The 16166-nt window shown below is 45.8% G+C and overlaps 1 protein-coding gene across 1 annotated transcript in view; it reads right to left on the reverse strand.

Moving 5' to 3' along the window:
- Positions 1-8915: 8915 nt before the first annotated feature.
- LOC112077423 (PDZ and LIM domain protein 7-like) overlaps positions 8916-16166 on the reverse strand; it is a 25605-nt gene continuing 18354 nt past the window's right edge. The window contains exons 7-8 of the mRNA XM_024143936.2: positions 9980-10160; positions 8916-9113 (exon numbers count right to left, since the gene is read on the reverse strand). Coding sequence (XP_023999704.2) covers positions 8931-9113; positions 9980-10160 — 364 coding nt within the window. The 3' untranslated portion in view covers positions 8916-8930. The remainder of the gene's footprint in view (positions 9114-9979; positions 10161-16166) is intronic.

The raw sequence follows: 16166 nt of genomic DNA on the forward strand, positions 1-16166 counted from the left end.
CCCGACGAGGATACGCAGAGAGGATACGTACAAAATTCCTATTCACCACAGTTGGGGTCGAACTCCCCAACTGCAACTTATAGATTACATTCTAGGAGAGACTCAAACATTGCATAGCGACACATTTCCACTTTCCCATGCTACTACAGTTTACAGTCCAGTTCACAGAAGGATTTTAAAAGACTGGGACTTCTGATCCCCCCAGTCCCTGTAAACTATTTATTTCAATCATACGCGAACACCTTGTATCTACGAAACGTTTCTCTTCTTCTTCAAAACGCTACTTTGACGGCTCACGGACTGCCTTCAGCCACTTATCAGCTAAGCAGTTTATCAGGCGCCTCTTACCATCTTTAGATGTACTACTCTGATTTCAACAGTTAAACACAATTCACAAACCATAGCTACGTCAAGTGATGATTCTGGGTCCCTGGGTCATATGAGTGTTCTACAGTTTTTATTAGATGACTAGTGCAATGTGGGCGTGTCCAAAGGACAGCCCTATTCATTTAGTAGTGCACTACTTTTTGAGCGAGCCCATACAAATTAGTGCACTACATAAGGAATAGGGTGCACCATTGGAACGCACACAGGGAGTGTATTACAGTAAGTAAACAGTAACTAGTTTCCTCATGACTGAGTTCCTATTACCCTTAATTACTGCAGTAAGGTTGCCCCGTTCATTACCTTAAGATAACTGGAGTAAGGTTTGCCGTACATTACCTTAATACTCCGTGAAGTACAGACAGTTTGTCCCCGCATTCCACCGGTAATCATAGGGCTTACCCTCAGTTAAGTAGCTGGAGTAAGGTTCCTGACACACGTGCATTACTTCAGTATTACTGGAGTAAGGTTTACGCCCCGTACATTACCACCTTACAGGTACTGGAGTCAATAGCGTTCTGAACCTTAAGCGCACGCGATCAATCTAGGCCCGCTAAGATACTGAGAGCTTACCCAAAGGTCCGCTCCTACCATCCGTACATTACCTGTATTATTAGCTACGCTACAGAGTAAAGGTTGCCCCGTGCATTACCTTAATTATGAGCAGTAAGGTTTGCCGCGGTACATTACCTTAAGTCAGATCACCAATGGAGTAATGGTTGCCCGTCACATTATAAGATTAACCTCCTCTTCCAGTACGAGTGTCGTGGCATCGGAGCTAGCCTTACCCCCTCAATTACCCTTAACGTACGGATGTACTACGTTGCCTATCCCGATTAAGGAGGAGTCGCATTACCTTACCGTGCATCTCCATCTACCTATCATTTAGCTAGGAGGTAGTGCCACGTAAAAGTAGTCGAGCAGTAAAAAGAGCGGGTGCTGACACTCACGACCAGAGACTAGGTAGGACGTACTTTCCATTAAATGAAGACGGTGGTTCACCTGATAAAGTTAACATGTAACAGTACTTAGAAAATGAACATCACTAAAATTTGGTTGGTTCAACTTCAAAAAGGCACTTGTGAAAAGTGAAAATGAACCAGAGGTTGAAAGATTATAAGGGTCTAAATAGTGGCATACTTTTTACCGGACTATGCCCATAGGCCCCAAACACAGTTGAACTTTCACACACTGGAGAAAGATGCCTTGTGAACAACACGTTGGTCTATAGGGCTATCACTAGATGGGATGAATGACGAATATATGCACTGACAATCATTACACGAGAAGAGTAAGAGAAGGCTGAAATGTACTTCACGTTTTAAGCAAACGTACATCACGGTACTACAACAATATTACTGTTCACTTCGTTGAGTAACACCCATTACATATGATACTAGAGTAAACCTGCTATGAAGTAACAGCATCAGAGAAACTAGGCAGTTAACAGTTGACATAAAACACACTTCCTTAGCTCTTAGTGAATGGAGCTAGACGTACAGGTAGGCCTTTTTAGAAAGTTACAGGCGAATTACCCAGGTTGAGAGGGGCTACCCATGATGGAAACAGTTGAATCTGCCCAGGTCTGTGAGCGATAGTGATTGATCTTCTCGATTACGGCTGTCTGGTTTGGTCGGACCATCAGTGGGGAGGTAGACTGCACAGACCTTCCCTACCATCTGCGACAGTGGGTCCTTCAGCGAAACGTGCTATTTTATCCTTGAGGCTTCCTGTCACCGATTTCGAGCCACGTCTCTCTCGGGCCTCGTCAGCACAGAGAGATGCAGGCCATGCACCTCTTTTACTACTCTTTACTATTGTGGCTGATCCTTCTTCAGAGGAGTATTACCACGTCCTGTATCCTTCCAGGTTGGATCTGGCAGAACTGGGATGGGAAGAGCGAGCAGAGAGAGGGATCGGAGGAGGGAGACAGAGCAGGGGGTTAGTGAGATAAGAAAGAGAGACCCTACGCCCGCGAGCTATGAGAGAGAGACGCGAGGATAGAGATAGAGAGAGAGAGAGAGAGAGAGCAACAGAGAGAGAGAGAGAGAGAGAGAGGAGAGGAGAGAGAGAGAAAGAGAGAGAAGAGAGAGAAAAGAAGTAGCTCAGGAGAGTAGCAGAGAGAAAAGGCGACAGAAAGAAAGAGGAGCAGAGTAACAGTTAGAGAGCTCGACCGAGAGAGTCTGCACAAACGTGAGCACATGAGGAGAAAGATCGTACCAGGAGAGAGAGCGTAGGTAGACACAGCGAGCTAGAGATAGAACAGCGAGCTAGAGAGAGTGACAGCGTTATCTAGAGCTAGTAGATGAGTGACAGCGATCTACGAGAGAGAGCGACAGCGAGCTTACAGAGAGAGGAGAGAGCAACAGCGAGCTAGAGAGAGAGAGAGCGACAGCGAGAAAAGAAGAAGACCGCCAAGAGAGAGGGAGAGAGAGAGAGAGAGAGAGAGAAGAGAGAAGAAGAAAGAGAGAAAGAGAGAGAGAGAGACGACGGCGGAGAAAGAAAAGAGACAGAGAAGAGAGAGAGAGGAGTGACAACGCGAGGATGTAGAGCATAGCAACTGAGAGAGAGCAATCGAGGTACCGATCCTCAGCGAGCTAGAGATACGACAGCGAGGCTAATAGGAGAGAGGTGCAGCGTATCTAAGCTACGAGAGAGTGACAGCGATCTAGAAAGAGAGAGCGACAGCGAGCCTTAAGAGAGAGAGAGGGCAACGGCAGCGAGCTAGAGAGAGAGAGAGCGACAGCGAGAAAGAAAGAAACAGAGAGAGAGGGAAGTGAGGAGCATCTACGAGAGTGACAAGGAGCTAGAGAGAAACTAGAGAGAGAGCGACCAGCGAGAAAAAAGAGACAGAGAGGAGAGGGAGAGAGGAGAGAGTGACAAGGAGCTAGAGAGAACTGAGAGGAGCGAGGAAGACAGCGAGCTCCTAGAGAGAGACAGCGAGGCTAGAGAGAGTGACAGCGGATCTAAGAGCTAGAGACGAGCGACCACGCGATCTAGAGAGTAGATGCGACAGGCTGAGCTAGAAGAGAGAGCGAGCTAGAGAGAGAGAGAGAAGAGCTAGAGCAGATGCGACAGAGACTGAGAACGGAGACAGGTAGAGACGTAGCTGTAGGTTGACCTAGGTTCCAGGAGAGACAGGTAGAAGGACGTAGGTGGACCAGGTCCAAGGATGTACATGGAGGTGAGGTAGACAGAGGTCCCAGGTGAATCAGGAGAGTGACTTACAGCGCAGACGAAGCAGGTGTCGTGCAGCTGTATCCCAATGGCTCTAAGGAAGGCGGTTCCCCAGCATCCGATCTTAAAGTCCACTAGCCATGACACTTAGTACCTAACATCTGTTCTCATAATTCCTGCAGAGGAAGAAGGGGGTTGAGGGCAGAGAGGAAGAAATGGGGTTGGGGGAGAGACAGAGAAAGAATGGGGTTTGGGGGAAGAGAACAGACTGAGAGAGAGGGTGCGTTGCCGGCGAGAACCGCTCGCGAGTGATACGAACGCAGGTGTGCCGTCTATATGCGAGTGGGAGAGCCAACCTAACGGAGCGCCACGGGATAGACGCCAGGGTTGGGGGAGAGACACGATGCCGCAAGATAGGCAACGAGGTCATTTAGGGATAGAGGGACGACATCCTGTCACGACAGAAAAAAGGGGGGGTTGAGAGAAGACAGAGGTAAGAAGGCGCCGGTGAGAGAACAGAGGAAGAAGGGGGTTGAGGAAGACAGAGAGAAGATAAACGGGGGGAAAGACGAGGAAGAAGGGGGAGAGAAGCCCGTAGGAATGAAAGGGGGGCACGAGGGACAGAGGAAGAGAAGGACTGCTAGAGTTGAAGTCGAGTAAGTATCTTAAGCAGGAGAGCCAGAGGAGGCGCACCTGGCGGGCAGAAAGCACTCAGACAGTTAAGTACAGACTTGAGTTGGGTGGATTGGAGGAGTAGACTTACGACGGGACACGACACTAGCGGGGAGACTTCACGATGACAGAGCCGACGAGGAGAGGATAGGAGGTGTGTGAATGGCAGGAGACACTAAGAGGATAGAAGGGAGGATTTAGTGACGAGGTTCTAGACGAGCATGGATAGTACGGCGGTGCGTTTTGGGGCGGAGAGAACATTGAGATAAAGAGGGGTGGTTGATACTGGAAGAGCAACAGCCACCTGACCAGACCGTTGGGGCATACGTTATGGAGATGCATAGACACGGAGGTAGACTAGGGTGGGCAGCTTGGCGGCGCCAGAGACAAGCAGGATCACATCTTGAATGGGGGTTGTGGGGATGAGAAGAAGGGGAAGAAGGGGCGCCAGTCTTCTTTGAGGAGTGCAGAGTACAGAGGAAGAAGAGTGGGGCATGATCGATGGGTGTATGGAGGGCCGCAGATGGCACAGAGACGGCAGGTAGTAGTTGGTGGGGCCGGCAGACATGACGGAAGACAGGGCGGGTTCCTTGGAGGAGATAAGCGAGCACTGACAGAGCGAAGCTCGCTCACCGTGCGGGTGTCAGCGCGAGTTGACGACAGAACGGAGGGGAATGCAGGGGTGGCGACCAGAGAACAGAGCGTCCGATTGGAGGGAGTTAGTATGAGTAGTAGACAGCACGACGTGAACAAGCTTCACAGGGAGAGACCGCACAGACCGTAATAGAAAGGGGGGAAGAATTAGAGACCCAGGGGACCCGTGAGAGATTACGCGGGAAGTTTGTATGAGACCGACAGAGGTAAGAAGGGGAGAGACTATTTTTTATTGAGGAAGAAGGGGGAGAGACAGAGGAAGAAGCCAGAGCGTGGATTTGGCTATCGAGGCAGCAGACAGGCGCATGGACCATCAATAAGCGGCCGGCGCAGAGACAGAGGCGCGCCTTGCCAAAGAGGTGGGCTTCGAGAGACAGAAGAGGGACCAGCTAAGGTGTGAAGGCGTTCGCGGTTGAGGTCAGAGCACAAGAGGATAGACCAGAGCGGGGAGAGTCTACTGGAGGCGTATAGAGACAGAGAAGGAAGGGCAGGGAGTGGTGAGGCCGCAGATCACAGAGAGCCAGGCGTAAGATGCCATGGGATGTGGAGAGGAGAGAGAACAAATCGTAAGACCAAGCGAACGGCAGAGGGTTGAACGGTAGCTAGACGCAGTAAGAAGGGGGGGTGGGGTAGGCGCGACTCAGACCACACTCCGACTCTGGAGGGGGGTACAGAGGACGGTAAGGCAATAGACAGAGCGATCGCAGAGTTCTATTCATCTCAAACAAAATGGTCGATTCACCCACTTCAGAGAATCGACCTTTGGCAAGCTTCCCTCAGCTAAGGTACATAAATTGCTATATTTGGGATTACGCTCAAGACGCCACCCTAAGTTGAAAGTATGCGCTGGGGTTCAGGGATTGCTATATACTGTCCTTCTCCACGGAGCAGATGAGACAAATGACAGTTATTCGCTGACATAGCGATGCTTACCACAGCTCTGTCAGCTCTCGGAGTATTCGATTAGTCACATTCTAGCAATCCTATTTGAGACTCGCTCTATCCTAGAAGTCCACCACACTCATAAAGCTCCTAGATTACGAAGTTAATAAGGAAACCAATCAATAAAACAACCCTACCAACTCTATGCCTCCCCAGAGTTACCGCGATAATGGCATCCAGAAGGCACACAGGATATCCTTGATCACTTGCACGAACTTCATCAACTCCTCCGACATTCGCGCCGGAGTAAGAGAGCATAGTTATAGCACAACCACCACGATATAGGAATTGAGCAGCCCAGGAGGACAGCCCATGGCTCTAGATGTTTCACTCATTTACACATCGATTAAACAGAGCCTAAGGAGCCTCGACTCCACCTAGAAGATCACGTAAGTGATCAGATTAAGGAAAGCGTAAGACAGACCTGTATCTCACGCGATGTTCTGCGCTCCGACTACGGGATGAGTCAGAATTTAAAGTAGCCCAGTTAGCGGAGAGACTATGAATTAGCACCGCACATGTATAGAAATAGAGACGATGAGACAACGAAATGAGGCAGGAGGGGGAGATCGTACCGACTACCTTCCGCATTCAGGTCGTTCCCCAAGTGGCCTGCCTCTCCTTCTCGCTTCTGACTACTCTGCTTGCGACATCGTCAGGTCAGCGACTCATTGAAAACACGTGAATACGATTTAGAAGACAGTCCATCTCCTTCAGGGAGCGCCGAGGGATCGATGTGCTCGCTATGCTGCTGGATCGATCGTGCTCGTGTTTGTCGTTGGGAGCCTAACTGTGGGCTCAGCTTGTGACTCTAGTGCTGTAATGACTGCATGTGTGTAGCTCGTGTGTGTGTGTGAGGAGAGACAAAAAGCTGAACGACAACTATTCCAGCTCCTTAGAGAGGGCGCTCGTTTCATGGAAGGCGTAGCACCTGCCCCAAAACCCTCTCTCATAGGACTTTTTAGACAACGGGCGAACTACGCTTCGCCCTCTAACTAGATAGCGCAAGCATGGGGAAATGAGACTCTACAGCCAATCCAATTAGCATGTCAAGATTGTTATATGGTGACTAGACATTTACACCCAGTACCTGAGTAACTATCAGTATTACATGAGCCATACCATCATGGACGAAATTGAGATCAATTCCACTAAAACGATCAACACAACAAACTACTCAGCATTACAGCAAGCCTATTAGAGGGCGACAGCCATGCTTACCGCTGCTCCGTAACTCGTATAGATAGAGTTAAGTATAAGAAACTGCATCTACAACTCATACCAACTATTAGAATTAGACTGGACAGGGGAGATGGAGTACTAGCATTAGGCTGGACGTGGGGAGCTCCACCACTGACTTTTTTCGGTATGTTCTCTGTCGACTGTGGCGTTGAGAGAGAGAGAGAGAGAGAGAGGTTAGATGTGTAGAGAGTAGGGGAGAAGACGTAAGGAGGAGAAGGAGCAGAGATGTTGAAGAGAGCGAAGAGAGAGAGAGAGATGAGTAGAGAGAGAGAGAGAGAGATTAAAGTGAGAGAGGAGAGAGAGAGAGAGAGAGAGAGAGAGAGTGAGGAATGATGCGAGTGAAGAGCACGTACGTGGTGTACTGTATGTGTACGTGTTTTGTAGAGACGTGTGTTTTGAAACGAATCACAGCAACACAATAGAGAAGGTATCAGAAGCTCCATTTAATTAACTCAGCAAAAAAAAAGAGGACTCTGTTCCTGCGTCACTGTCAAGCTGGGGTCATTTTATTTTCAGCGTAGAATTATTTGTATTGGAAACTAACGATAACAAGGATTGCAACAACTGAAGACTATAAAAGATAGTTGGGTGAAGGCAGTAGGGTTTCTTGGTGCATTGGTCCATGGTTCGGGTGTGATGGGGTTTTTCAGGGTTCATTGAGTAGTTTCCTGCGAGGGAATTGGGGAGTGAGGATGTCTTTCCCGGGGTTAAACGGAGTACTAGTCGGTTTTGGAGTATTTGCCGTGGCTTAATTGACACGAACAACTTCAGTTCCGATGCATCTGTGTGGCGCACATTCCGCCTCTTCTCAGGGAGCTCATGATGGAGCCCTCACATGGTCAACGTCCAATAGCGATCTTCGCCGCTCATGAGTATCCAAGGGCCTCTTCTTGGGGTGGACTAACCTCATTCTTTCGACGATAAAAGGAATTCGACCAATCACCCTGTGAGACAAAACTGCGACTCGTCACGTGAACGAGCCCACTTGTTTGCCAATGCCGTCTGGTACTAGCGCGATACGTGAAATGCCGGTACTCCCACAAAGTGAAATGTGAGACGGGCATAGCTTGTAGTAGCTCTTCAGGATACGTATCGTCAGAGCCTGAGGACTTCTCGACTTCTGAAGGAAGTACTAACTAAGCTAGTCACTCTCAAGCCAGCCTTACAGAAGGGCACATAGACATCATACCACATTAAGATCTAGTATTACTGAGTTAAGAGCATCTCTTGTTACGGGACTAGTAACCTTAAGACTGAATCGCAGCTAACTGGACATTGGGAAAATTCCATTGGCCTGGCCACATGCGCATTACTCAATTGACCTCCTAAATCAACAAGCAATGACCTAAGGCATCGTTCACCAGATTAGAGCGTAGATAGAGCAGAGAACGCCTGGGCATCTGGTCTGCATGTATCGGTGAGTATTTTCTAGTGAGTCAGTAGAGAAGTCTACTTTGTCGTCCTAAGTTTTCATAACTCGTAACCTTATCATTGCCTAAACCGTGCTGTAAGCTTGTTAGTGTACTTACGGACGCGTTCCACAGGTGCATGTTCATTTAAATTGTTTAGAATAAGAGAACTCAGTGTTTAAACCCTTTTACAATGAAGATCTGTGTGAAATGTATGAGATTTTCATTTTACGCAATCATACTTTGAAAGACGGGTCCTAAAAATAGGGACCTTTTTTTTTTTTTTTTTGCTGAGTTTATAAACCAATAGACAAACACACAACATAAAAGTCAGCTAAGTAGATGCTCCCATATGAAGTCATCATTTACAGAAGCAGAGCGAGAGAAGCACTGAGACAATCTGCCCACACCAAAGGCTGCGTAGTACATGTCGTTTAACTCAATACTTCTCTAACCTGACAACAGTTTTCCCTCTGTTTTGATTTGAAAAGTTCGAACCTCAACAGCCTCACCTTTCTCACAGTAAGGTTCTCCCTCCTCCATATAGAAGGCCTGGTTCCTGATGGGGCTCTTACAGGCAGCACACATGAAACACTGCACATGGTAGGTCATCTTCAGAGCATGCATGATATCCTACACAGAGGAAGGAAAGGGGGTCAGGTCTCAGCTTACAGGTACATTGTTTCCTGCTAAAAACTAGCTTGTGGTCCACATTCCTCTCGTCTTGGAGTGTTTGTCCTAGTTTTTTTATATATATATTTTTTTACCCCGTCCCCACAGGAACTCTTGGCTGGGTTTTCCAGACAGAACAGCTCACCGTTGGTAAGACATGGGTTGATGGTCTATTTGTCAATAACAGCTGGTCCGCGAAATCTAATATTACAATAAGTCTCAAGGTGTTGCTCGCCTGAGGTAGAGTACCTCATGATAAGCTGTAGACCACACTATTTACCAAGAGAGACTGTTCTCTCTATGTCAAGCGGTACCGGAGCGCCAAGTCTAGGTCCCAAAAGGTTCCTTAACATCTTCTACCCCCAAGCCATAAGACTGCTGAACAGTTAATCAAAATGGCCACCAGACTATTTACACTGCCCCCCCCTCCCTTGTTTTGTACAGTGCTGCTACTTTCTGTTTATTATCTATGCATAGTCACTTTACCCCTACCAACATGTACACATTACCTCAATAACCTAGACTAACCAGCACATTGACTCTGTACCGGTACCCCCTATATATAGCCTCGTTATTGTTATTTTGTGTGACTTTTTTTGGTACTTTAGTTTATTTTGTAAATATTTTTTTAACTCTTATTTTTCTTAAAACTGCATTGTTGGTTCAGGGTTTGTAAGTAAGCATTTCACTGTAAGGTCTACACCTGTTGTATTCAGCGYATGTGACAAATAAAATTGTATTTGATTTGAAATAAAGATTACATTTAAAAAAAWAATAATAATAATAAATTATTATCATGGATGATGGTAGAAAGACAGAGATCTTACCCCTATGATAATCTTCTTGCATTTGGCACAGTTGGGAGCGTAGCGGTTATCATAACACTTGGAGCAGAAGACTGAGCCTCTTTCCTCAAAGAATCCTCCCTCATCCAACAACACCTTACACTGGGAACACTGGAACTCTTCTGGGTGCCAGGACTTACCCAGCGCCACCAGGTACCGGCCCCTAGACAGGCACAGGCACAGACACAGACACAGACACAGACACAGACAGACACACACACACACACGTTAAGTCCAGCTGGGAGTAACAGAAGTTTCTACTGTGCCTGTTAAGACACAGCTCTCTTTTAAATGGAAAATAGTGATCCTATCGTCACTGACATGACTTACTGTATGTCTCCACTTAACTGTCAGATGGTTCCTAATCTAACAGTGTCAGGTCGTTCCTAATCTAACAGTGTCAGTGGAACCACCTGAACCAACTGGTAGATTAAAAGGAACCATCTGACCACTGTTTTTAGATTTTAGGAAACCATCTGGGACAACTGTTAGAATTTAAGGAAACCACCTGACACTTAAAAGAAATTTTAGGAACCACCCCTGCACATTAGAAATAGAAAACAATCTTGAACCAATTGTTTTTAGATTAGGGAAAACCATCTGGACCCTTGTTTAGATTTAAGGAACGATTGATGACTTTTCTGGGTAGAATTAGGAAAAACCCATTCCTGAACACTGGTTAAAGATTTAGGAACCACCTGACCTCCTGGTTAGATTTAGGAACCACCTGAACACTGTTAGAATTAGGACCAGTCCTTGACCACTTGTTAGATTAAGGGAACGACTGACAACTGTTAGATTAGGAACACCTGAACCAATCTGGTTTTTAGATTTAAGGAAACGACCGACACCTTGTTAAATTTTAGGAACGACACCTGAATACCCACTGCATGTTTAGATTAGAACCATCCCCTGACACTGTTAGATTAGGAAACCCTCCTTGACACTGTTAGATTAGGAACCACCTGACCAACTGTTAGATTTTAGGGAACCACCTTGACACTGTTAGATTAGGAACCCACCCTGGACACTGTTTTTAGATTTCAAGGAACACACTGAAAACACTGTTAGATTAGGAACCACCTGAACACTGTTAGATTAGGAACCACCTGACACTGTAAAATTAGGAACCAACCTGACACACTGTAAGATTAGGAACCAACTGACTGGAATTACACCTGTTTTGTGACACTTTTAGATTTAGGAACCCAATCTTGAACCACTGTTTAGATTAGGAACCATCTGACACTTGTTTAAGAATTTTTAGAAACCACCTGACAACGTGGTTAGAAATAGGAAAACCAACCTGACACTGTTAGATTTAGGAACCACTGACACTGTTAGATTAGGACCACCTGACACTGTTAGATTTAGGAAACCACCTGACACTGTTTAGAATTTAGGAAAAACCCTTGACACTGGTTAGATTAGGAACCACCTGAACTGTTTTAGATTTTAAGGAACCATCTGACACTGTTGGAACATCTGACCTGTTAGATTAGAAAACCCAGAATCTTGGAAACACTTGGTTTAGATTTAGGAAACGACACCTGGAAAACACCTTGTTTTTTAGATTAGGAAACCGACCTTGACACTGTTAGATTAAGGAAACAACCTCTTGAACACTGTTAGATTAGGAACCATCTGACACTGTTAGATTAGGAACCATCCGACACTGTTTAGATTAGGAACCATCTGACACTGTTAGATTAGGAACCATCTGACACTGTTAGATTAGGAACCACCTGACACTGTTAGATTAGGAAACGACCTGACACTGTTAGATTAGGAAACATCTCCTGTAGACAGAACACTGTGTTAGATTAGGAACCATCTTGACACTGGTTAGAATTAGGACCACCTTGACACTGTTAGTTAGGAAACCATCTGACACTGTTAGAAAGGAACAATTAGGAAACCATCTGACACTGTTAGATTAGGAAACCTCTGACCACTGTTAGATTAGGAACCATCTTGACACGTTAGATTAGGAACACTGACACTGTGTAGATTAGGAACCATCTGACACTGTTAGATTAGGAAAACGACTGAACACTTGTTTAGATTAGGAAACCATTGACACTGTTAGAATTAGGAACCAATCTGACACTGTTAGACTTAGGAACCCTGACACTGTTAGATTAGGAACCATCTGACACTGGTTAAGATTAGGAACCATCTGACACTGTTAGATTAGGAACCATCTGACACTGTTAGATTAGGAAACGACCTGAAACACCTGTTAGATAGGAACCATCTTGACACTGTTAGAATTAGGAACCCCACGCCTGACACTGTTAGATTAGGAACCATCTGACACTGGTTTTAGAACATTGACAGGAAAACCATCTGACACTGTTTAGATTAGGAACCATCTGACACTGTTTAGATTAGGAAACCACCTGACCACTGTTAGATTAGGAACCATCTGACACTGTTAGATTAGGAAAACGATCCCTGACACTGTTAGATTAGGAAACCATCTGAAACCACTGTTAGATTTAGAAACCATCCTGACACTGTTAGATTAGGAACCACCCTGACCACCTGTTAAGATTAGGAAACCATCTGACCCACTGTTTTAGATTAGGGAACCGACCTGGAAACACTGTTTAGATTAGGAACGACCTGACACTGTTAGATTTTTAGGAACGACCTGACCACTGTTAGATTAGGAACCATCTGACAGTTAAGTGGAGACATACAGTAAGTCCCATGTTCAAGTGGACGATAAAGATTACGTATTTCCATTTAAAAGAGAAGCTTGTTGTCTTAACAGCCAACAAGTAGAAAATTTCTGTTACTCCCACTTGTGGAGGACTTAAACGTGGTGGGTGTGGGTGGTGTTCCTGTTCTGGGTTTCGAGTGGTTCCTGTGTGTCTGTGTGTCTGTCCTTGTTGCTCCTAGGGGCCGGTAACCTGGTGGCGCTGGGTAGTCTGGCACCCAGAAAAGAGTTCCAGTGTTCCCAGTGTAAGGTGTTTTGGATGAAGGGAGGATTCTTGGAGGAAAGAGGCTCAGTCCTTCTGCTCCAAGTGTTTATGATAACCGCTACGCTCCCAAACTGTGCCAAAATGCAAGAAGATAATCATAGGGGTAAAAGAAATCTCTGGGTCTTCTTACCATTTCATCCAATGATAATAATTTTAATGTAATTAATTATAATTTTTTTTAAATGTAATCTTTATTTCAAACAAATCAAATACAATTTTATTTGTCACATGCGCTGAATACAACAGGGTGTAGACTTACAGTGAAATGGCCTTACTTACAAACCCTGAACCAAAATGCAGTTTTAAAAGAAAATAGAGTTAAAAAAATATTACAAAATAAACTAAAGTACCAAAAAAGTCCACACAAAATAACAATAACGAGGGCTTATAAATGGGGTACCAGGTACAGAGTCAATGTGCTGGTTAGTTCTAGGTTATTGAGGTAAATGTTTGTTACATGTGTAGGGGTAAGTGGAACACTATGCACATAGATAATAAACAGAAAGTCGCAGCACTGTACAAAACAAGGGAGGGGGGGGGGGGGGGGCAGTGTAAATAGTCTGGTGGCCATTTTTGATTAACTGTTCCAGCAAGTCTTATTGGCTTGGGGGTAGAAGATGTTAAGAACCTTTTGGGACCTAGACTTGGCCGCTCCGGTACGCTTGACAATAGAGAGAACAGTCTTCTCTTGGTAAATAGTGTGGTCTACAGCTTATCATTGAGGTACTCTACCTCAGGCCGAGCCAACACCTTGGAGACTTTAATTTGTAATATTAGATTTCAGCGGACCAGCTGTTATGACAAATAGACCATCAACCCATGTCTTTACCCAACGGTGAGCTTTTGTTTTCTGTTGGAAAACCCAGCCAAGAGTTTCCTGTGGGGACGGGGTAAAAAAATATAAATAATAAAAAACTAGGACAAACACTCCAGACAGAGGAATGTGGACCACAAGCTAGTTTTTAGCAGGAAAACAATGGACCTGTAAGCTGAGACCTGACCCCTTTCCTTCCCCTCTGGTGTAGGATTATCATGCATGCCTCTGAAGATGCACTACCATGTTGCAGTGTTTTTTCATGTGTGCTGCCCTGTAAGAGCCCCATCAGGAACCAGGCCTTCTATATGGAGGAGGGGAGAACCTTACTGTGAGAAAGGTTGAAGGCTGTTGAGGTTCCCGAACTTTTTCAAATCACAGAGGGAAAACTGTTGTCCAGGTTAGAGAAAGTATTGAGTTAAAACGACAATGTACTACGCAGCCTTTGGTGTTGCAGATTTGGTCTCAGTGCTTCTCTCGCTCTGCTTCTGTAAATGACGACTTCATATGGGAGCATCTACTTAGCTGACTTTTATGTTGTGTGTTTGTCTATTGGTTTATAAAACTCCAGCAAAAAAAAAAAAAAAAATCCCTTTTCTTTCAGGACCCTGTCTTTCCAAAGATGATTCGTAAAAAAAATCCATACATTTCCACAAGATTTCTCATTGTAAAAGGGTTTTTAAAACACTGTTCCAATCATGCTTGTTCAATGAACCATTAAACAATTAATGAACATAACCTGTGGAACGGTCCGTTAAGACACTACAGCTTACAGACGGGTAAGGCAATTAAGGTCACAGTTATGAAAACTTAGGACACTAAGAGGCCTTTCTACTGACCCTGAAAAAACCAAAGAAAGGAATGCCCCCAGGGTCCCTGCTTCATCTCTTTGGCAGTGAACGTGCCCCCTTTAGGCATGCTGCCCAAGGGGGGCTGAAAAGGGAAACCTGGCAACAGGATGGTTGGCCAGGGGGCCAAAATAAAAATTGGCCCAAATGGTTCGGTACTGGTGGAAGACCGCCTTAAAGACAAGCCGCTACAAGGGGAGAACAAAGGACGGAAAACAGCTGATCCCGTCCCTTCGAAAAGTGGCAAAGAACCACGTCCTAAACCACCCTGCCCAAAACAAGGCAATCAAGTAAACAAATCCCGAAACTTCATACTGGGGAAACCAGGTAACCCCGGAATGGCCCCAACAAACAACTTGCCCGAGTTACAAAACCCAGGGAACACAAAATCCCCCTTCCCCCAATCAAACGTTTTGCCCCCCCTTCAGAAACCCCCTGTTCCCCCGCAAATAGGCTTGAGAGAGGCCTGGGAAAAAACTTTGGAAGGGGGCCTTTGTAAAGTTTACTTCCAGAGTGGAAGAAAGGTTCCCTCACCAGCACAATCCTTCAGCCCTATTGTGCGGGGACAGAAGGCCCCTTTGGGGGACTGAGGGCTTTGGTAAGGCTGTTTGTTAAAGGCCAGGGTTCCTCACCAGAAAACAATCCGCCCGGTCCAACTTACGTTTCCACCTATTTGGGCACAAACCACCGTTTTGCCCTGGAAACCAGAAAACCGGAAAAAACTGGCAAAAAACAAAGTGGGGGCTCTTTCCGATGAACAGTCAACGGGGGTGAAATGGTCGATTTTGCGTTTTTTATTCGTCGAAAGAATGGGAAGCGTTTTACAAAAAAAGACCGAGGCCTTGTTACTCCCTGGAAAGCCGGGAACAATTTGATTTGGGAGGGTGGGAGGGTCCCCCGTCAATGGTCTGGGGGGCCCGGGTGGTGGGGTCCCCCAACTGCATCCAATCGGAACCTGTAAAGCTTTGTTTTTTTGGGTCCCCCCATTGCCGAAGGCAAAATCTTCAACGCGTGCGTTTTACAGGTTAAAGACCATCCCCTCCTCCCTTCCCCCTGCAAGGCCTCATCATGGACAATGACCTCCAAGCATGACATGCACCAGAACCGGTAAACCTGGCTTTCTTCTGTTTTAATGTCTCAAAGTTTTGGGTTTGGAAAGATTCCCTTTTTGTTAATGGTTCATACCAAATATTTAGCTTTGAAAATTAAATGCCGGTTTGGACAGTGGGAGAGGAGACGATTTCTTTTTTTTTTTAAGCTTGAAAGTTTCTTAATAAAATGGAGGCCTTTCCATGCTTTTCTCTTTATTGTTGTGTGCTTGGTTGATTGGGTTTTCAATGGGTTCATAACAACATCTCTCAAACACATACACACAAAAAAACACACTCCCTTTCTCTCCTCTCCCCCCCCTTTCTCTTCACAAACAACAGACAAACACTCTCCTCCCCTCCTCTTTCGCCTCTTTCCTCTCTCTTCTCCTCTCCCTCTCTCTCCTCTTCTCCTTCTCTCTCTCAACA

Source organism: Salvelinus sp. IW2-2015, unplaced genomic scaffold (genome assembly GCF_002910315.2).
Source record: "Salvelinus sp. IW2-2015 unplaced genomic scaffold, ASM291031v2 Un_scaffold4551, whole genome shotgun sequence".
Lineage (NCBI taxonomy): Eukaryota > Metazoa > Chordata > Actinopteri > Salmoniformes > Salmonidae > Salvelinus > Salvelinus sp. IW2-2015.